At 44.7% G+C, this 21,563-nt stretch overlaps 1 protein-coding gene across 3 annotated transcripts in view; it reads left to right on the forward strand.

Annotated features, from left to right (window-relative positions):
- Positions 1-21,563, forward strand: part of ZNF106 (zinc finger protein 106) — a 67,520-nt gene that overhangs the window by 16,087 nt on the left and 29,870 nt on the right. For 2 of the 3 annotated variants that reach the window (XM_040411933.1, XM_040411934.1), the window contains exons 2-7: positions 1,828-1,912; positions 2,633-2,694; positions 7,303-7,497; positions 14,169-16,256; positions 18,334-18,916; positions 19,465-19,534. In XM_040411933.1, coding sequence (XP_040267867.1) covers positions 1,859-1,912; positions 2,633-2,694; positions 7,303-7,497; positions 14,169-16,256; positions 18,334-18,916; positions 19,465-19,534 — 3,052 coding nt within the window. In that variant the 5' untranslated portion in view covers positions 1,828-1,858. Of the gene's footprint in view, positions 1-1,827; positions 1,913-2,632; positions 2,695-6,949; positions 7,498-14,168; positions 16,257-18,333; positions 18,917-19,464; positions 19,535-21,563 lie in introns of those variants that run through there. The other variant, XM_040411935.1, reaches the window with a different exon arrangement.

Raw genomic sequence — 21,563 nt, forward strand, 5'->3', positions numbered from 1 at the left:
TCTCTCACAGCGCGCCATCGCTGCTGAGGTGGGACGCAGTAAGACAGTCATTTGGAATTTCTTAAATTCTTAAATGATCCTGAGGGTTATGGAACAAAAAAGTCAAGTGGAAGACCCAAAAATTTTTTAGCAGCACTGAGCTGGAGGATCCAATTGGCTGTCCGTCAAGACACTGGACGATCCTCGACCCAAATTAAGGCCCTTACTGGTGCTGACTGCAGCCCCATAACCCTCAGACGGCATCTGAGACTGAAGGGCTTCAAAAACAAAAAACGTCTTCAAAGACCTCGTCTCCTTGAACGCCACAGAACTGCTCGTTTGGACTTTGCAAGAGAGCACCAAACATGGGACATTCAAAGGTGGAAGAAAGTTTTATTCTCTGATGAGAAAAAATTTAACCTTGATGGTCCTGATGGTTTCCAACGTTACTGGCATGACAAGCAGATCCCACCTGAGATGTTTTCTACGCGCCACAGTGGAGGGGGCGCCATAATGGTCTGGGGGGCTTTTTCCTTCAGTGGAACAATGGAGCTTCAAGAAGTGCAGGGGCGACAAATGGCCGCTGGCTATGTCCAGATGTTGCAGAGAGCATTCCTCATGACTGAGGGCCCTCGTCTGTGTGGTAACAACTGGGTTTTTCAACAGGACGACGCTACAGTACACAATGCCCGCAGGACAAGGGACTTCTTCCAGGAGAATAACATCACTCTTTTGGCCCATCCTGCGTGTTCCCCTGATCTAAATCCAATTGAGAACAGTTCCAGACAGTAGATGGCCTTCGTGCGGCCGTCTTCACCACTTGGAGAAATGTTCCCACTCACCTCATGGAAACGCTTGCATCAAGCATGCCAAAACAAATTTTTGAAGTGATAAACAATAACGGCAGAGCTACTCATTACTGAGTTCATGTTTGGAAGTTGGATTTCTGTTTTGGGGTTTTTTTGTTTTTTTTTGGAGGTGTGGTCCTAAACTTTTGATCAGCTGAAAAACAGTCTTTCAGTTTTTGTTGTTTTCATTAAATTGAATGCTCAAAAAATGTTTTGTCTCGCTCCCATTTCTTCTTGTTGGATGTTGAAGCTCTACTTGGAACCTTGTTAAGATCCAGCCATGCTAAATATGATTTTTTTGCCATTTTTCAAGTGGTCTTAAACTTTTGATCAGGACTGTACAAGACAATTACTAATGTATTGTGATTGTCCATATTGCCTTCGATACCAGCTTCACTCATTTCTCCATCATATTATAGACTCCTCATTTCCAGAGGTTATGACCACCCTGCAAACCAGCCTTGGTGGTCGTGCTTGCAAACTTTAGGAAAAGGTTCCGACCTCTCTGGTGGCCGGGGCCGTGGGAGCGCTCGCAGGCACACGTGCAGCAGTGGTCGAACCCTTTTAATAAATATTTATTTCGTGAACTAGCCTCCAGGTAAGGCTACTTTCACACTAGCAGCACGGACCTCCGGCAGGCTGTTCTGTCGAGTGAAGAACAGCCTGTCTGATCCGGACTGCTGCTCCGTCCCCATTGACTATTAAAACTACGACATGTCCGACATTTATTCCGGCAGCCTCTTGCCGTGCGCTGCCGTGCCTCGCCGGAACTCCGCCCTCCCGCTCCCATTATAGTCAATGGGGACGGAGTGGCATTTCGGAGTCACACAGTCACTAGCTGCAGGACTGATCCGGCAAGCTGTTCACCCGATGGAACAGCCTGCCGAAGATGTGTGCCGCCAGTGTGAAAGTAGCCTAATGGTCCAGTATTACATCATTCTAGTAGTATTCCTTTTATGCCAAGTTTTTTCATTCCTGTTGTTTTTTTTTGTCTTCTCAGATATGGCTTGAGTTTTCACTAAGCAGCCACAATGGTGCGGGAACGAAAATGCATCTTGTGCGAGATCTTGTACAATACCAAAAAGGTAAAAATGTTTTCATAAATTTCAAATAGAAATCTGCAGATTTGAAGCTCCTGTAACAGGAAAACATGAATTCCAGGCTCCATGAAGAGATATTATAAAAGACAAATTGGAGATCAGTCGTCTTTAGTCTGCCACGGTGACCGGTGGCCTATGGCCACAGCATCTTCCTGCACCAAAAAAGTGGCGTTAAAAAGTTAGTGTGTTTGCGATTTTTTTTTTTTTAAATAGTCGCAAGTGCTGTTTTTTTTTTTATGCCACCCTCTCCACTTTTCCAAAAGGGAGTGTGACAAATTTATCCTCATTTTCACCAGTTTTGGTGCAAATAAAGCCAGAAATCTACTTCAGCTCGGAGCTGCCATAGATTTCTGTTTAGGCTTATCCTCTGGCAGCGCAGAAAGTTCTAGTCTTGATGAATCTCCCCCTTAAAGTCTAAGCAGGATCAGCTCCTTTTTTGTAACTACAGAGTCTGCAGATGTAGCAGAGCTGATTGCATTGCTCGTTTGCACAGCTCTTACCATTAGTCCTATGGAAATCCACATATAACACACACATTATAATACCGCCATGCTTTGTGCCATCTGACAAACCCATCTGTTTGCACCCAACTGCTGATTTTGATATTAGCTTGTGATTTGCAATCACATTACTTGTTCCTATGGGGACTGAAATATTTTCTGTACTATGTATAGATAAACTATTGTCACTTTGGCTCTTCTGCAGGAAATGGATGAGCACATGCGCAGCATGCTGCATCACAGGGAGCTGGAGAACTTACAGGGCAGGTAACATGCATAGAACAAGTTGGGGAAATATTTCACTTTATTTAGGCTTTTAATTCTTCTGGTCTAACACCATTTCATGGATGCTAGTGTGCAGATCTGTTGGAACTTGCACTAAAGAGGCGTGAAATAGCAAGCGCCTATATGTTGGAAATCTGTGACATTCTTCTATGGGCCGAGCAGCTGGCACTCATCATCTACTACTTGCCCCCTAGAAAGTTCTTTACTGCAATGGTTCACTGTCTTGAAATATCTACCCAACTGTTCAACTCTTCATCCCCCCATCCTACTCACTTTCTCCAAATGTACGGGCAGAAGTCATTTGTTGTAGGGCATTACTTTTCAAAGGATTGTCTTGTTCTCAGATACAAGTGGCCGGGACATATAAGGACTTCCTTATCCAGCCACAAGATTGTCAGATTTTCTGCGTAGAGATACTTTACACTCTTCTGTGGACTCCAGACTTAAAGGAGCTTTCCAGTACGTAGATATTGATGGGCTATCCTCAGGATATGTCGTCAATATCAGATCGATTGGGAGTTCGCACCCTCCCTAGTCAGCAGTTTCAGGCAGCGCCAAAAACTATACAGTGGCTGGAAGGCTTTGTCGACCTATTTCCATTGCCAGAGTTGAAAAGGAGCTGCAGTACCCCGGCACGGCCACTACACAGTGGATGGCGCCATCTGCTTCCAGCTCTGTCCGCTGTATACTTTATATAGCCAGCAGCTACCCAAAACAGCTCATTAATGGGAGAGCCAGTGTCAGACCCCCACCGATCTGATATTGATGACCATCAGTATTTAAAGAGGACCTTTCATGTGTTTTTTTTTTTTTGTTTAGATAAATACCATTACTTGCGGGGTACCCCCCTAATACTGAGCATCGGTACAGGGAGGAGGAGACCCCAGGGTTTCTCAATGGGCGTCTCCTTCTCCCTGGCTGTGACTCTCTCTGCTGTGATTGGAGCGCGGCACAGCCAGGCAGAAGGAGCCACCCATTCAGAAACCCTGGTGTCTCCTCCTCCCTGTACCGATGCTCAGTATTAACATACTGAGCGGGAAAACTACAGGGGGCACAGCGGGGCGTAGGAGCCATATTTGAAAAAAAAAACTAAAAAACAGGCAGGGTCGCAGCATCAGCGGGGGTTACCCCACAAGTAAAGGTATTTATCTAAACTAAAAAAAGAACATAAAATTGTCCTCATAAGTACCGGACAATCCCTTTAATGGGGTATCACAGTCTTATAAAGTCATGTTGCTAGGATATGCCATCAGTTTATGATCGTAGGGGGCCAACCTCTGGGACCCCCACAAGTCCTAAGGCACACAGCGCTGAGTTAGTACTGTGACCTATTCATTCACAAGAGTGGTGGCGGTCCTAGAGGTCAGATCCCCACCCGTCATAAAGTGATGGCATAGCCTAGTGATGTTCCATTTCCTTATAAGATGGTGGATACCCCTTTAATGTTTTCATTCTCAGTTATTTATGTAATTGTAATAGCGTAGATTACTTGACGTTATAGTCTAAGGCCTCTTTCACACTTGAGTTGTCCGGATCCGGCGTGTACTCCACTTGCCGGAATTACACGCCTGATCCGGAAAAACGCAAGTGTACTGAAAGCATTTGAAGACTGATCCGTCTTCAAAATGCGTTCAGTGTTACTATGGCAGCGAGGACGCTATTAAAGTCCTGGTTGCCATAGTAGGAGCGGGGAGCGGTATACTTACAGTCCGCGCGGCTCCCGGGGCGCTCCAGAATGACGTCAGAGCGCCCCATGCGCATGGATGACGTGTCCATGCGATCACGTCATCCATGCGCGTGGGGCGCCCTGACGTCACTCTGAAGCGCCCGGGGAGCCGCACGGATGGTAAGTATGCTGCTCCCCCGCTCCCCACTACATTTTACCATGGCTGCCAGGACTTTAGCGTCCTGGCAGCCATGGTAACCATTCAGAAAAAGCTAAACGTCGGATCCGGCAATGCGCCAAAACGACGTTTAGCTTAAGGCCGGATCCAGATCAATGCCTTTCAATGGGCATTAATTCCGGATCCGGCCTTGCGGCAAGTCTTCAGGATTTTTGGCCGGAGCAAAAAGCGCAGCATGCTGCGGTATTTTCTCCGGCCAAAAAACGTTTTGTTCCGGAACTGAAGACATCCTGATGCATCCTGAACGGATTTCACTCCATTCAGAATGCATTAGGATAAAACTGATCAGGATTCTTCCGGCATAGAGCCCAGACGACGGAACTCTATGCCGGAAGAAAAGAACGCAAGTGTGAAAGAGCCCTTAGTGTTTTGGCAGTTTTTTTTATTTTTGACCAAGAATTCGGCCAATTGGGCAGTAGTGATCGACACCCAGCCGTTAGCCCCACCAACAGAACATGAAGTATTAATGAGGTGGTGACTGGGATTTCCTATAGACAGAAAAGCCCCTTCTGCCAGAGTGAGGAGGGACATAACACATAGGTGGAGATGTATCATAGCTGGTGCAGAAGAATTTCCCATGACAATCATGTTGCTTCTTTTGCTGAGTTTTGAAGTTAGCCCCTATCCACAAAATAGGGTATAACAAATAGGTAGGGGTCCGACTGCTGGGACCTACATGATCCCGAAAACGGGGTTCCTATTCCCCTGATTTGAAAGAGCGGCAGGTCAGGCATGTGCAATCCATTCATTCTCTATGGGACTGGCAGAAATAGCCATAGCTGTGGTGCTCGCCCATCTCCAGCAGTCCCATAGAGAATGAATGGAGCGGCAGGGCACATGCCTTTTCATCAGACTGGGTGAACAGGACCCCTGTTCTCATTATCGTTGGGAGTCCCAGAGGTAGGACCACCACCAATCAGTTAGCTATCTCCTATCCAGTGGGTAGGGGATAAATTGAAAACTTGGCACACCCTCTTTAAAGGAGTTGTATGACCTGCAAAAAAATTGTGACAGCCAAGAAACTGTTTAAAAGGGTTGTCCAGATACTTTCACACGAACATTTAACTTTTCCAGTATTGAGATCTGGCAGAGGGTCTCAATACCGGAGAAAAACGCTTCTGTTTTGTCCCCATTCATTGTCAATGGGGACAAGACGTAACTAAACAGAATGGAGTGCTCCAAAATGCATTCTGTTCCGTTTGGTTCCCATATTGGAGAGCAAACCGCAGTTTTCTTTCCGTTATGGGATGCGGAACAAAACTGATTCGGCATGACCCACAAGGCAGGTTTTTGGGGACGGATCCGTATTTTTGGACACAATAGAAAACGTATCCGTCCCCCATTGACTTTCAGTAGTGTTCATGACGGATCCGCCATTGCTATTTTAAAGATAATACAACCGGATCCGTTCATATCGGATGCAGACGGTTGTATTATCAGTAAAGGAAGCGTTTTTGTCCACTATTGAGATCCTCTGCCAGATCTCAATACCGGAAAACTTAAACGCTAGTGAGAAAGTAGCCTAAGAAAAACATGACTGCTTTCTTCCAAAAACAGCACCACTCCTGTCCACAGGTTGTGTGTGGTATTACACCTCTGCCCCATTGACTTCAGTGGAGCCCAGCTGCAATACCAGACACCACCCATGGACAGGGGTGGTGCTGTTTTCTGCAAGAAAGCTGCCTTGTTTTTCTAATCCTAGATGACCCCTTTAAGTAAATAAATAACAAAAACACCTATTTTTAAGCCCCCCTGTTCCATTGCAGAGGGTCCTGTCACTATCAGAACGGAAATATTGATGTCCCGTCCATGGTCACATTGCTCAGTGGGGTGGCCTCTGCCTCGATACTGTGGAGATCAGTGAAGCCCTTTTAACACTTCTTAAATGCCTTTGGGGAAAACGGACGGATATATTAAAATCTAACCTATGGTCACCCCCCTATACCTTGGAATGGCTCCCAGTTCCCTTAAATCTGCGTCCTGCTTTACTGTGTGTGTATAGAAATACCTTTAATCTTGGTGCTCATGTAAATTGGCGCCCAGATGTACCTGCCATTTGTGCCCCTGCAGCTGTTAATGCCCACTCACTGAATTCGCCTGTGTTTGTGGTGGTCACGCTCAGTGTGTTGGATACTAGACAGTCATTCTCGTCGTATGCTGCAGAGACGGAATTTCTAAATTCCCAACCTCCCTTTCAGCTGTCCTGGGTCTGGTTACTGCCACCGGATTGGCTGCTGCCCCCCCCCCCCCCCCCCCCCCTCGTACCCTTTCTGATCTGTGTGTGGTGCTAGAAATAAAAGTGAAGAGTGTGAGACGTGAGCGTCTCACAGCAGCTGGCACCATGCTTGGGCTCCAGAGCTGGAGTAGCTAGCTCTGGAAGCCCACCTCCCCTGCTTCGCCTCCCTTCCTCTATGCTGTGTGTCCTCCGGGGGCAAGATTTTCAGTACAACAATTAAAGAAGATTATTTTTTTATTTTTTTGAAGCTTTGCCTCTTAATTGTTGGAGAAAAATCTATCCTGACGGTTTACTTTCCTGCAAAGTAACCTCCTCTGTGCCAGAAGGTTTCTCAGAGCGGTAGCCATTGCTCAAGGAGACCCTGCCCTTGGAGGAGACACAGCATAGCCAGCATCTGTCAGCAATGCCTGTGGGAAGAATTGAGTGCCCTTCTTTTGCTTCTCTCCCCAGAGACTGCAGCCACGAATGCCGGGTCTGCAGGGTGACGGTGGTGGGCCTCTCGACATACGCCAAGCACATCTCTAGCCAGCTACATAAGGATAATGTTGATGCCCTGGAAAGTGAAGAAGTGAAGGAGGAGGCCGAGGAAGAATACTTTGACAAGGAACTCATCCAGTTGATTAATAAAAGGAAGGAACAAAGCCGGTAAGTTACTTTTAATCGTGCTATATTAGTATTGGGATGGATGTTAGGCACCAGCTAATCTAATATATAAAGCTGTGTGTGTGTGTGTGTGTATGTCCGCTAAAGGAATCTGCACCGTCGCATTTACAATCACGAAATTTGGCACACAGGTACATCAGGTGTCCGGGAAGGTTTTAGACCAGGTCTCGGCTCTCTAGAACGTTCGGTTCCTGAGATATTCCCCAAAAATGCTTGGTCAAATAACCCTTATCAACCAATAGAAGCTCGGAGGTCCTCCAGCCTGCACATACAGTTTCACTCCAGGTTTCCATAACAACCCAGCCATTTATCTTCACTGCTGTAGGAGAGCTTTAAAGAAAATCTGTCACCAGGATAATCGCTATTGAAGTAAAGCCATGGCCTAATAGCACTTAGTACCTTATTTCCAGATGTGCCTTTGTTCCAGCAATAGATGTTTTTATCCTCTGAAAATCCAGTTTATTTGTTATGCAAATGAGCCAGTAAGGTGCCGAGAGGGGTGTCACTCTTGCAGGAAGGAGCCCAGACACGGCCCCTGCCACAATGTGTCCACTCTAAAAGACTTAAAACCCTGCCCCCGGGTCCAGCCAAGCCACACCCTGATCTGGTTAGGCCACGCCCCCTTCCACTCCTGAGCCGACGGGGATTGAAAAAAATTAAGGTAAAATTCAACTTCTGTCAGCTGCAGAGGTGGGAGGGAGGGCGACTTTTTCCCTGCAGCTCACACTCAGACAGTACAGTGCTGCTGTCTTAGAGTGAGCTGTTCAAAAGGACACGCCCCCGATCCAGTAAAGGCCACTGTTAAGGGGTGGGCCCCTGTGGAGGTCATTGTCAAGGGGGTGGTGTGCTGTGAAAGTCACTGTTAAAGGGGAAGGCTGCTGTAAAGGTCAAAGTTAAGGTGGTAGGCTGCTGTGGAGGTCCAATTTTAAAGGGACGGGGCACTGTTGGGGGTTCAGTGTTGAGGGGTGAAGGGCTGTAGAGGTCACGGTTATAGTGGATAGTGTCTATCTTTTAACAACACGCACAAACATTGATTAAATAGATTAAATATACCCGAGCGAAGCCGGCTCCTTCTTCTAGTCTTATATAAAAGGGATTGCCAAGAGTTTTTAAAAATTTGCAGAGAGCAGGGGCAGTTTAAAAAAAGGAAAAATTACTCCCTTTTTAAATGTCCCACTGCTCCTGCACCTCCGCTCTGGGCCTGCAGCCATCTCCTGCTTCCTCTGCACGGTCTAACTGCACGTCTTCTCCCTTCTACCAGATGTGCAGTGTAACGAAGACTGCTTGTCCTGTTCAAGTGAAAGGGAGACGTTGTAGTCTGATGGCGAGCAGTTAAACTTTGAAGAGGAGACGGTGCTCGCACCCCTTCAAACAGCTGAGGTCTCAGGAGTTACACCCCCCACCCGCCAATCTGATATTGATGACCTATCCTGATTAATCTTTAACATGCATTTATAAATGATGCAAAACCAGAAAAAGGCTTGATTTTTTTAATTCACTCATTGACTAAGGGTCCATTCACACGTTCGTGTGTGTTTTGCGGAACCGCAAAACACGGACATCGGCGATGTGCGTTCCGCATTTTGCGGACGGCACTTAATAGAAAATGCCTATTCTTGTCCGCAGTTGCGGACAAGAATAGGACATGTTCTATTTTTTTCGGGAACGGAAGTGCGGATCCGGGCAGCACATCGTTCTGCCCCATAGGAATGAATGGGTCTGCAATTCCGTTCCGCAAAATGCGGAACGAAATTGCGAACGTGTGAATGGACCCTAAATGCATATTCACTTCCAGAGCATGTTGCTAGCCGATTGGTCCAGCAGAGCCGTGTGACACGGAGTAACCTTGCTTGACCTCCGATGTCACGTCCGCTGTATTCACCAACTCTATGAGTGCTTTGTGTGGTTTATGCTCTTCAGTGATGCATCTAGATCCATTTTCAATACTAAGCTGAAATTTAAACTTGATCAATAGTTTAGAGAAATAAATTCTGTCAGGCTCTATTCACCCGAGTTCTGTTTTACAAGAGCTACTACAGATCTTCTGAAGATTGGATCCTAACATGGATCCAATAGAATAACACAGAAAATTACATTTCACCAGAGCTGTGCAATATGGCGGCTTCATAAAAGATGGGTATCCTGCCCCCTGTTGGGCCCAGCATACATGTGCAGGTTTTAATAACCCGGTGACTGTGCATTTAGTCCAGGGGTCCAGTGTGGGCTCCTAGTATTGGCTGATCCAAAGTCATGGGCTGTTTTCAGTGTAACTATCTGCTTATGAGGCTTCTCAACCTACATTTTTTTTCATATGTGATTTTTCCTACTTTCTGGGGAATTGACTGCTGCTCCCTTATTGATGTCAGCACAGTGCCATTCTAGCTCTGGTATCTCATGGGTTAAAGATTTTAACAACCCATCTTGCTTGTCCAAAATAGCTGTGGTCAGTGTAAATAGTGATCATGTTTCACACTTGTGTTTATAGTTCCGGTATTGAGATCTGGCGGAGGATCTCAATACCGTAATTAAACTGATCCGTTTTGATTTTGCACATCAGGATGCATCCGTTCCATTAGGATCCAGTCGTGTGAAATCAAAATGTATCTGTCACTAAATACATTGACGGGGTGGCCCGGTTTTTAAGGCTCCATAAAAAACGGTTTGGTCACCATTGACTTGCATTGTTTTCAGTGCCGGATCCGTTTTTTTCGCTTTTTATGACCGGACTCAAAATCTCAGCTTCCAGCGGTTTTGTGTCCAATCACTAAACAGAATGCTGACAGAACAGAAGACATCCTGATGCATCCTAAACGGATCTCTTTCCATTCAGAGTGCATGAGGACTAAACGGAAACGTTTTTTTCCCGGTATTGAGATGCTCTGCCAGATCTCAATACCGGAAAACAACAGCATAAGTGTGAAAGTAGCATAAGCTAAATAGTTTAATTCTGTCAAAAACTGGCTTTACATACCTTAGACCAGGGATGGCCAACCTGCGGCTCTCCAGCTGTTGCAAAACTACAACTCCCAGCATGCCCAGACAGCCTACAGCTATCAGCCTACAGCAGGGCATGGTGGGAGTTGTAGTTTTACAACAGGTGGAGGGCTGCAGGTTGGCTAGCCCTGCCTTAGACCATACTTATTATTATTATTATGATGTGTCTCATTGCGCTTTGCCACCTACAGCACCTTAGAACCCAAGCCCCCCCCCCGCTCTGAGAGGCTAATTTGCATATTCCAAAAGTAAGAATTGTGCAGTAATGGGGGCATGGAAAAACACAAGAGAAGCAGAGTTAGATTCTGCTGACATTAGCACATCTCTAATGTCAAGAGGTTAATTCTGGTGACAGAAACCCTTTAACCGCTTCCTGACCTATGACGTACTACTACAACATGGGAGCCACTGTGTTCCCGCAATTTGACGTAATAGTACGTCATAGTGATCGCGCGGGCACCGGAGCGGTGCGCGCGATCTCTGCAGGGGCCCGGCAGTCCGTGGTAGCTGGACCCTGCTGTATCCGCCGGCATTGCTGTAAAAGCTGATGCCGGCGTATTAACCCCTTCTATGTTGCGGTCCGCGCTGACCGCGACATAGAAGGGGTTTGTGTCGGGTGAGTGATCGCATCAAGTCCCCGCACTGCTGTGGCGGGGACCCGATGCGATACAAGGCAGCCTAATGTCTTCTACGGGTGCCGAGGAGATCCAGCCTCTGTGTCATGCACTAACAGGCAATGCAATACAATACAGATGTATTGTAATGCAGTGCAGAGGGGATCAGACCCCCAAAAGTGAATGTCATAAATAAAGTAAAGTAAAAAAAAATTTGTTTTTTATCAAATTAATAAAGTAAAAAAGAAAAAAATGCCCCCCAAAATAGTACCAATCAGACCGTCACCTCATCCCGCAAAAAATGAGACCCTACCTAAGAGAATCGGTCAAAAAAACTATGGCTCTCAGACTAGGGAGACACTAAAATATCATTATTTCGGTTTCAAAATGCTGCTATTGTGTAAAACTTAAATAAATAAGAAAAAGTAGACATATTAGGTATTGCCACGTGCGTAACGATCTGCTCTATAAAAAAGTCACATGACCTTATCCCTCAGGTAAACGCTGTAAAAATAAAAACTGTGACAAAACATAATTTTTTTTGGTTACCTTGCCTCACAAAAAACGTAATATAGAGCAATTAAAAATCATATGTACCCCAAAATAGTACCAATAAAACTGTCACCTTATCCAGTAGTTTCCAAAATGTGGTAACTTTTTTGAGTTTCTATTGTAGGGGTGCATCAGGGTGTCTTCCAATGGGACATGGCATCTAAAAACCAGTTCAGCTAAATTTGGCTTCCAAAAACCATATGGCATTCCTTTCCTTCTGCCCCCTGCTGTGTTCCCGTTCAGCAGTTTACGATCACATGTGGGGTGTTTCTGTAAACCGCAGAATCAGGGTAATAAATATTGAGTTTTATTTGGCTGTTAACCCTACTGGAAAAATGGATTAAAATGTAAAATCTGCCAAAAAAGTTAAATTCTTAAATTTCATCTCCATTTTCCATTAATTCTTGTGGAACACCTAAAGGGTTAACAAAGTTTGTAAAATCAGTTTTGTATACCTTGAGGGGTGTAGTTTTAAAATGGGGTCATTTTTGGGTGGTTTCTATTATGTAATCCTCACAAAGTGACTTCAGACCTGAACTGGTCCTTAAAAAGAGGGTTTTGGAAGTTTTCCGAAAAATTTCAAGATTTGCTTCCAAACGTCTAAGCCTTGTAACGTCCCCAAAAAAATAAAATGTAATTTTCAAAATGATCCAAACATGAAGTAGACATATGGGGAATGTTAAGTAATTACTATTTTTGGAGGTAATACTATCTATTATAAAAGTAGAGAAATTCAAATTTGCTAATTTTTCTAAATTTTTGGTAAATTTGGTATTTTTTTATGAATAAAAATGATTATTTATTTTTTACTCATTTTTACCACTGTCCTGAAGTACGATATGTGACGAGAAAACAATCTCAGAATGGCCTGGATAAGTAAAAGCGTTTTAAAGTTATCACCACATAAAGTGACACATGTCAGATTTGCAAAAAATGGCCTGGTCCTTATGGTGAAAAGGAGTTTGAAGGAGTTTTCCAGAAGTTTACAATGGGTTTGATTTGTGACCCACCCCAACTGATAATCAGAACAAGGGACAGTGGTGAATGCCGGAGTACTGTGGCCCCTTCAGTGTAACACCCGCGAGTCTGCAGCTGTGTCTGGCACAACACATACACGTTCGTATGTCTGACATATCGCCGCTTCCTCTTAGAGAGATAGATAGAGATATATATATATATATATATAATTTTTTTTTTTTCATGCATCGGACCAGTTTCCCATCCTCAAAAACCTAAACCTGTCCCATTGAAAATGCAACCTAATCATGATACAGAGCAGGAGCAGCTGAGCAGATTAATATGCAGTTTTATTAGAAAAGTTCCAGTATCAATTGACATTTATTTATTTCAATTTCTGCTCTTTCTGGGCTTAAAGTAGTTGGTCACCTTTTGGGAGGTTCTTTGTTATCCCCCCCCCCCCTTCCTTTCTTATCCTGGTCTGACCCACTGTCAGTATCTGCTTTGACACTGCTGCAGCCATGTGCTGGCCATGGTGGCGGCCTGGTCCCCTTGTATCACATGACCTATTGACATGATGCTGACAGAGGGTGATCCGAGCAAGACAGCCGAGGCCAGGGGGCAAAGGAGCTGGGAGAAAGTAAGTACCCTGGAGAAAGGGGGGGGGAGGCGGACCCCTTTAAGAGTCCAGTAGGTGGTCCTGCTCAGTGAATGATCACTTGCTATGTTGGCTCACTCATACAGGAGAGGCAGCCAATCACCAATAGGGCTTTTAAAAATAGATTTCAATAAATGACCAATTATACTGGAACTTTTCTATCAACACTATAGGGGAGATTTATCAAAACTGGTGTAAAGGAAAACGGGCTTAGTTGTCCATAGCAACCAATCAGATTGCACTTTGTTTTTCAGAGCGCCTTTAGAAAATGAAAGGTGGAATCTGATTGGTTGCTTTTCCTTTACACTCTCCCGGTATATATCAGCTCAGCTCCTCCTGCTAGCACGGTGTCTTCAGTGTGACCTGTTACGTACTATATGACACCCTCACTGAGGGTAATATAAAGTAATGACTGACACACTGAAACCAGTCTGTCACATATCTGCTAAATTACCACCGCTTCTGAGAACTTACATTTTAAGTAGTGAACGGCACCGAAAGCGGCTGAACAGGAAAAGCTATAATCAAAACCGTGCAGGAGAGAGATGCAAAGGTGTCCAGCCTGTTGGAGTTCTACAAGGACATGACCTGTCCCTTTTACTTGGAATCTCACAGTACACCGTATTAGAGAATCCAGCAGAAGAATGCTTTTTGTGTCTGTGTCTTTGTCCAAGATAGCATTTTGCTTCTAATGTTCTTTTTGCATCCTACCATATGTATGACAGCTGTACCTGCTTAATTGAAGATCGCATGTTACGTTTAGCCTTCACTTGTGCACAAGAAAGAAATATGATCATTTCCCAGCTGTTCAGACTACTGGCATGTATGACATTTGTTCTCTAATTGTGTTTTGTTCCTTTTATAAACCTTAAAATTAGGCAAGAGGCGGCCCTCAACTCCTCCAAAGGGCAAGAATCTGATAATCATCTAAGAAGAAGAGACGACCGTCTGCCATGTAAAGAGACAGGCCAACAAGAGTGGCTCCGAGATCCATCAGATAGGAACTGGCAGTGGCCAAATGACTGCTTCAGTAATTCAAGACAGGGTTTTCTACATCCTGCTTTAAACCACAATCCTAATAGACATCTCAGTAATTCAAGGGGGAGATCTAGTTGGCATACAAATGGTCCTTCAAATCGACATCTGATCCATGTTAAAGTTGGAGGCTCTTGGCACTCAAATGCAGGGGGGGCAACCAGCTGGCACCAAAGAGGCACAGGTAGAAATTTTCATTGGCTTCAAGAAGGTAATGGAAGTTTTCCCAGCCAGTACCTGAGAAACTGTGGTGAAAACTGGCAACCTAATTCATACGGTAGTGACCAGTGGAACTTTGGTGCTAATATTGATGTGTTTTCTCAAGCAAGAAACAGACCACCGAGACACTGCGACCCTGTTCAGGAGAAAGATGCAAGGTGGAGCTCAAAAAACAGTGTGTCCGGGTCTTTCTGTAAAGAAAGATATAAATGGAAAAAGGTTGAAAATAAAACCAGCAATAGCACACCCTTACCAAATTCAAATATAAACCCTTCAAAAAACACAGATAACTTGTCCAGTTCTAAGGGCAACGCCTCAAAAAAGAAAGACCATTTACCAAACACTAACGGGAACGCTTCAAAAATTACAGATGACTTTACAAGTGATCACATAGAAGACAACTTTTTAGGGTTTAAAATGTCAGAGGATTTAGACTTGCCATCCAAACAGAAATCTACACCTTGCTCTGATAAGAGCAATAACCCTTTAAGAGAGAAACCCCATCGATGGTCTCCTTACCCATCACAAAAACTTTCAGAGATTCAACCAGTAACTCTACAATCTGTTGGCAAGGCTCCAGCTGATGGATCCAAGGAGACCAAGAGTGGAGATCCAAAAACAGACCAGATATCGCAAGCCAAAAATGTGCCTGAGATCTGTCCTGAAACGACGGACGGAAAGAAAGCTGACCACAATGAGTATAAGAACTACCGTATGCCTTCACTAAAATCCCCGCTATGCAACATATCCGACGTAAAAGCTTCAACTCTGAAAAGAGATCAAAAAAACCCTTTAAAAGGTGTCAAACTGAATTCTTCTACTTCTTCGTTTGGGGAGAGGCAGAATCGATTAAGTGCTCTTAATTTAGAATTGATTAGGTCCAATTCTTACATATCCAAGTTGCGAAGTGCATCAAAAAACGCAAAGACTAATCAAGAACCCCAAGACAGCGGAAGGAAGGAACCAGTTGAAACACTTAGCGAGGTACTGCGCAAGGCCAAAGAGATGCTGCGCAGTAGCCAGGCAATTCGCAGTCCATACATACAGTCTATGCGTGACACCCCTAGAAATCAAGACCCACCAAGAACGGAGGCAGCTAAAAATTCCCTCCAGGCCAGTATTTCCTATGACTATTCCTTAGAGGATGTGAGTGATGATGATATGTTCTGTCCCACTGCTGCAGATTCCAACAGCTCTCGTGCAAATTTCACACAAAAGAGAGATGAAGACTTAAACACTACTGACCTCACTCCCTCTGTCCCACTCTCAAACAACAATGTCATTTCACCAAACAACCCCGAGTCCGTTGATGGTGAAGATAACCGAAATTCTCATCTTGGTCAAGACCCTCTTGATGCTGACGGCTTAGAAAATGTTTCCGATCTTGATCTACAAAAAGGTGCTACAAATTCGGCCAATACAGTTTTACCAGAATTGAGCAAACTAGGACTTCCTGCTTCTCTCCAGAGAGATCTAACTAGACACATTAGTTCACGAAGCAAAACCGGATCACATCTCCCTGAACCCAACCTCAATAGTGCACGACGCATCAGAAATGTGAGTGGTCATCGTAGAAGTGAGACTGACAAGGATTCAGGTCTTAAACCAACCCTAAGGCAAATTCTGAATGCTTCGAGAAGGAATGTAAATTGGGAACAGCTCTTGCAGCATGTGAACAAGAAGAGGCAGGAACTAGGCAAAGGTTTGCCAAGGTTTGTCTATACCCATATCTGTTTTATAACATTGACTCTTATAAACACTGAAAGACGGATAGAGTAGTAAATTTGTATATCACATAGTTACAAAAAACTATGCAAATCAGCCGTTAGAAAGTTCTGCCTCTAAAGCCCCAAATGTAAGGTAGCTATCCTTTAAGTCAATGTTCAACCTTTTAAACAGTCCTTGAGACATCACTTTGATAATAACTAAGCCAGCACCTCATCTGCAGACCGCTGTTTCGGGTGATTTCCTCTCATCAGTGCAGAATAGAGAATTGGTTTTACTGGGTGAGAGGCGTAAGTCAGTATTCGGGGGATACTATATCTCATTAAGGAGAGCACCTAATCGGTGTTAGAAGTCTTAAAGGCCAGGCAGTGCCATTCTGGGATGAGGGTATCCAAATCAGCTCCTAGCAACTTATGCTCTATATCCTGACCTAGGCCTCTCAGCAAGTTAGGTCAGTACTCTTTGCTCTGCATTGATGAGGGACATGAGATACTGGCTTAGTTATTATCCATGTCATGTCTCAAGGCCTGTTAAAGTCAAACTACTACTTACAGGACAGCTACCTTACATTTGGCGGAATCGAAGGCAGAACTTGCTAAGAGCTGATTTGCATTCCCTCTTCAAAGAAATCCAGAGGAGCATTGCCTGGTCTATAAGACTCTTCACACCAATTAGGCGCTCTCCATAAGGGGATATGTTTCCCAGGAGTAGTTACAAAAATATAGGCGTCCATCAAACTAAATGTTTGTAATGTGTGTGAACCTCACATGGGCTCTTTTTGGCCCCATGCTGCAGAAAAGTTCATTGAATACCAAGGCTGTGGAGCTTGAATTGTCCACATTGCCACTGTTCTAGTTTAGCACTGATGACATGAAATTATATGTGCCTATGTGCCCTGCATGTCCACAGTATTTTAGGATTTATGGGACATTGAGTCAGGAGCAATGAGACAGTAATTACTTGCCGGCTTCCTGGTGATGCCGCTGGTGCTTGTTGGCCAATGGACCTGTCAGGAAACACCATTATTTAGGTAGCTGCATCTAAATTTATGATCATTCTTTAGGGTATGGGTAAACGATGAGATGCAGTCTCTGTGCTGGTGAGAACCGCACGGCCATGCAAGCTGCAGCAGTATTCTGTTAGCTACTTAGAAATGGATTGTTCATTCTCAATGGCCAAAACGCATTAATCAAGAACTTTAATAACAACAAAAAAAATTCAATTTCCAAGGAGCTTATTAAAAATTCTGTAACTTGCCACATGGCAGCCATGTCACTACCCCCTGACCGTGCTCTTTATGTCACCACGATTTTGGACTATCTGCGGTAATGCTTCAATAGTCCTGCTCCCAAGGAGTTCAGATCATAATTTTTTATTTTCCTACTGCCCCCCATTCTCCCACTGTCAGCTCTCAAAGCTGCAATGAAATACACAGTCTGGACTGCTGAGCTGTGGTAACATGATGGAGAGGACTCCTGAGCGTATGCACCGCAGTCCTGACAACGTATTTCAGTGCAGCTTTAAACCCTAACAATGAGGGGCAGTAGGAAAGTAAAAAGTAGCAATTCGGACTCCTTATCTGCAGGACTACACATGCATTACAACAGATAATAGTCCAAGATCATGTTGACATATTGATTGTTTCTTTCTGCCAAAAGCAGCTCCTCTGCTGTCCATGGGCTGTGTCCTTGTATTGCCACTCAGCCCCATTAAAAGGATTGTCTCATCAGAGACCACCCCTTTCAGATTGCGGCTGATCGCCCTGGTTCTCACCCCAAACAGGCAACTCATTTTCCAGGGAAAGTCTTGGCCAAGCAGCATTTCCCCTGCAGCTGCTGGAATAGAGGAGATAATATTGCATGGCAGCCAGATGAATGACCATTCATGTCATACAAGGGAAACTGTTGCTGCTTGTCCAGCCATAGGGTCAGTGGTTGTCATCATGACACAACCTCTTTTTACTGGAATGTGAGTTGTTGTTTTTGAAGAGAATGACTTTAGTGCAGCGTTTCTAATGTTCCCCTTTTGTCATGCTGAGTTAATTTTATTCTTTTTTTCTTTAAGATTCGGTATAGAAATGGTAGCACAGGTTCAAAGTGAACAGGATGGTCTTGACTTTGATGAAGAATCGGACATGGGTTTTGAAGGTTACCATTGGGAATCTATCATTGCAACTCCTCTAAGTTCAGCACGGAAGCGGAGCCTCTCTGAAAGCAGCGTCATTGTGGAGAAGCCCTCTGTTTTTGATATTTTTAACAACTACAGTACAGAGTCATGTAGTGAACGAGGCAATCCAACTCGGCCCCCGGCACAAGTAGCAACTGGGCAAAAAGCGTCCTCTCATTTCATACCTCCCACAAAGCAGGTAGAGGAGCAAGGCAATGTCATTAGCTCTCCTCCTGCAGTGGATGCAGCAGACCCTTCAAACCCAGTATTTTCTGAAACGTCCCAAAGTCAGAGGAGCAACGTGGAAGCCTGTGCGGCCTCATACAGCGTGCGTATGTGTCAGAGGGCTAGTGAAGAAGCGATTCACACTGCTGCCACGTTTATAGAAGACATTCATGCTGATGGAGCCTCTGATAGCTGTACATCTGGCACTGAACAATATGATGGTCTGGGAGTTGGAAAGAAAAGAAGGGCCACTGGGGTAGGTTCCATCTATTTAATTCAAGCCCTGCATTTAGGCTTCATTTATTGACTGTGGCTCAGATTTACTAATGTGTTCGATCTTAAAAATTGGCGCATCTGACATGCTCAACAATGGGATGAGGTTTAGGGGAAAGGGGGGCACTAAAAGGCGCCATTTTGCGCCAAAATTGTGCCACAACTCTGGCATAAAAATCTGTCGGAAAATAAGCCAACCGGTAGTTGTATAGAGTCAGAGACAAGGGTCTCTTCCTGCACCACAATTCTCATCCAGCCTGAGCCCCTGTGATATATCTGATGCAGGCCCGGACAGCCGGAGCATATGCCATGTACAGGATTAGAAAATAGTTTTCATTATCTGAGTTTTCCTGTACGCTAGACTTCTGGTCCACCATCTTGGCACAATAGCACTCACTTACATTCCACATGTATAGTATTTTGATTTGTAAGCTTCTGCCATAATAATCAATGTCGTTCAAAAGAAATGTCTTTTTGTTTTCGTTATGTGATGCACCAATATATTATTATTATTATTATTTTTTTGTTAAGGATGGTTCGTATCCTGAATCCTCAAACATTGAAAGAAACACCAAAAGAAGAAAAATACGTGGACGGAAAGGTAATTAATCTGCTCTTAATCTTGATGATCTCCAGTGATGATGTGGTCATTCACTGGCCTTGGTGAACTTGTGCCTTACATATGAACATCACCGTGATTGGCGGCAGAAGCCACGTGCGTGTACAATACGTTATTGCTGAAAGGAAGGTAGCAAAGACTGGCAGAGACCACGGGAACACCAGCCCAGGACCTCCAGGGTATCGAACAGCCTACTTAATACACTATGAAACTTAAAAAGAATGATAGAAAAAGATCTTTTTCTGGTCCAAAGCTGGGAAAAAACAGTTGCCACATTGACTATAAACTGCCCTTGCACCCAGGATTTTCAGCCTGACCTTCAAGGACTCTGTGGCTTGGCAGGTTTCTGGAAAGGGGGTAGGTGTGGACAGGGCCATTGGCTTAACATCTAGGGTTTTTTATGCCAGAAGCTAGCGTAAATAATGAATAAAATCTTTGCCAGCTCCGGAGGAGGCATATCGTTTATATTGAGCCCTGCGCCTCATAAATAAAATGCCTGCTCCAGCACCACAGGGCCCATCAAAACTGGCATAGCACACACTGGTCTTTATAAATTTAGGGTCCATGTGCTTCTGCTGTACTAGTCTCTGTAAGGCTGAGTTCACATCTGCGCTGTGAACTCCGGCAGACTGCCGGAGTTCGCCGGATACCACTGTGCACCGCTGGATCCCCATTCGCTGTAATGGAATCCGGACTTTCGGACAATTTTTTGTCCGGCTGACATACGCCAGATACAGTGACCGGATTACAGTGCCAGAGTTCACAACGCAGATGTGAACCCGGCCTAATACTTCAGCCAGCAACAGGCTGCTCATCGTGTGTTGGACATGAGTACGTCCTCAGATGTCCTGCTGTGACTGCCTCCTGAGGAAGGGGAGGTGGCCCCACATGGTGACTAGTACAACCTGTGACTACTGAAATGTGGGAGATTAGTGGGGTTGGGGCGCTACAGTGCCTTTTTTTGCTACTAGAGGAGGAGGAAGGTCATAGTTAAGCGGTTAAAAATTAAATGCAAAGTGATAGGATGCAGTATTAGTCACGGTCTGTAGCTGAGGCTACTTTCACACCTGCGTTTAGGTGCGGATCCGTCTGGTATCTGCACAGACGGATCCGCACCTATAATGCAAACACTTGTATCCGTTCAGAACGGATCCATTTGCATTACCATGAACAAAACAAGCAGCGTTTTGGTGTCCGCCTCCAGAGCGGAATGGAGGCTGAACGGAGGCAAACTGATGCATTCTGAGCGGATCCTTATCTATTCAGAATGCATTGGGGCTGAACTGATCCGTTTTGGGCCGTTTGTGAGAGCCTTGAAACGGATCTCACAGGCGGACCCAGAAACGGCAGTGTGAAAGTAACCTGAGATGTCTCTAAAATCAGTCTCATGTGCAGTCATATGGCATGCTCCAGGTGTATATCTTGACTGCTCCATGGCTGTTATTCCTCCCTGTCTCAGGTGGGACTGTGTTTCACATGTTTGACTGCAGTTTGAACGGTGAGAAGAAGAAAAGCAGAGCAGTTTTATGTATGGAGACAGTGATTACAACTCCTCTTTACACCTTGTAATAGAGAGAATGCAAGTATATGTAATGAGTTAATGTCTGTGAGATGGTAGCTGTAGTTCCTTACATTAGTATTCCTACTCACAGCAAACCCTGGCTGCATCAAAACAAAGGTGCAGCACAGAGCTGAGCAAAATAATGCGCAATAATATATCTACTTCCTGTCTACAGTGGCATCATGCAGTGAGCGTTTTGCACATATGTAGGTATATTTCAGTATTTTGTGTTAACTCCACAAAACAATGCAACTGTTTATGTATATTGTATACCCTGTTTCCCCAAAAATAAGACCTACCTCTAGTTTTGCCTATCGCTGTAATATAAGGCATCCCCCTGAAAATAAGGCCTCCCCGATAATAAAGCATCCCCCGAAAATAAGGCCTCCCCGATTATAAAGCATCGGCCGGACATAATGCCTCCCCGATTATAAAGCAAGCCACCCCAGA

This window comes from Bufo bufo, chromosome 11 (genome assembly GCF_905171765.1).
Source record: "Bufo bufo chromosome 11, aBufBuf1.1, whole genome shotgun sequence".
In the NCBI taxonomy this organism is placed as follows: domain Eukaryota; kingdom Metazoa; phylum Chordata; class Amphibia; order Anura; family Bufonidae; genus Bufo; species Bufo bufo.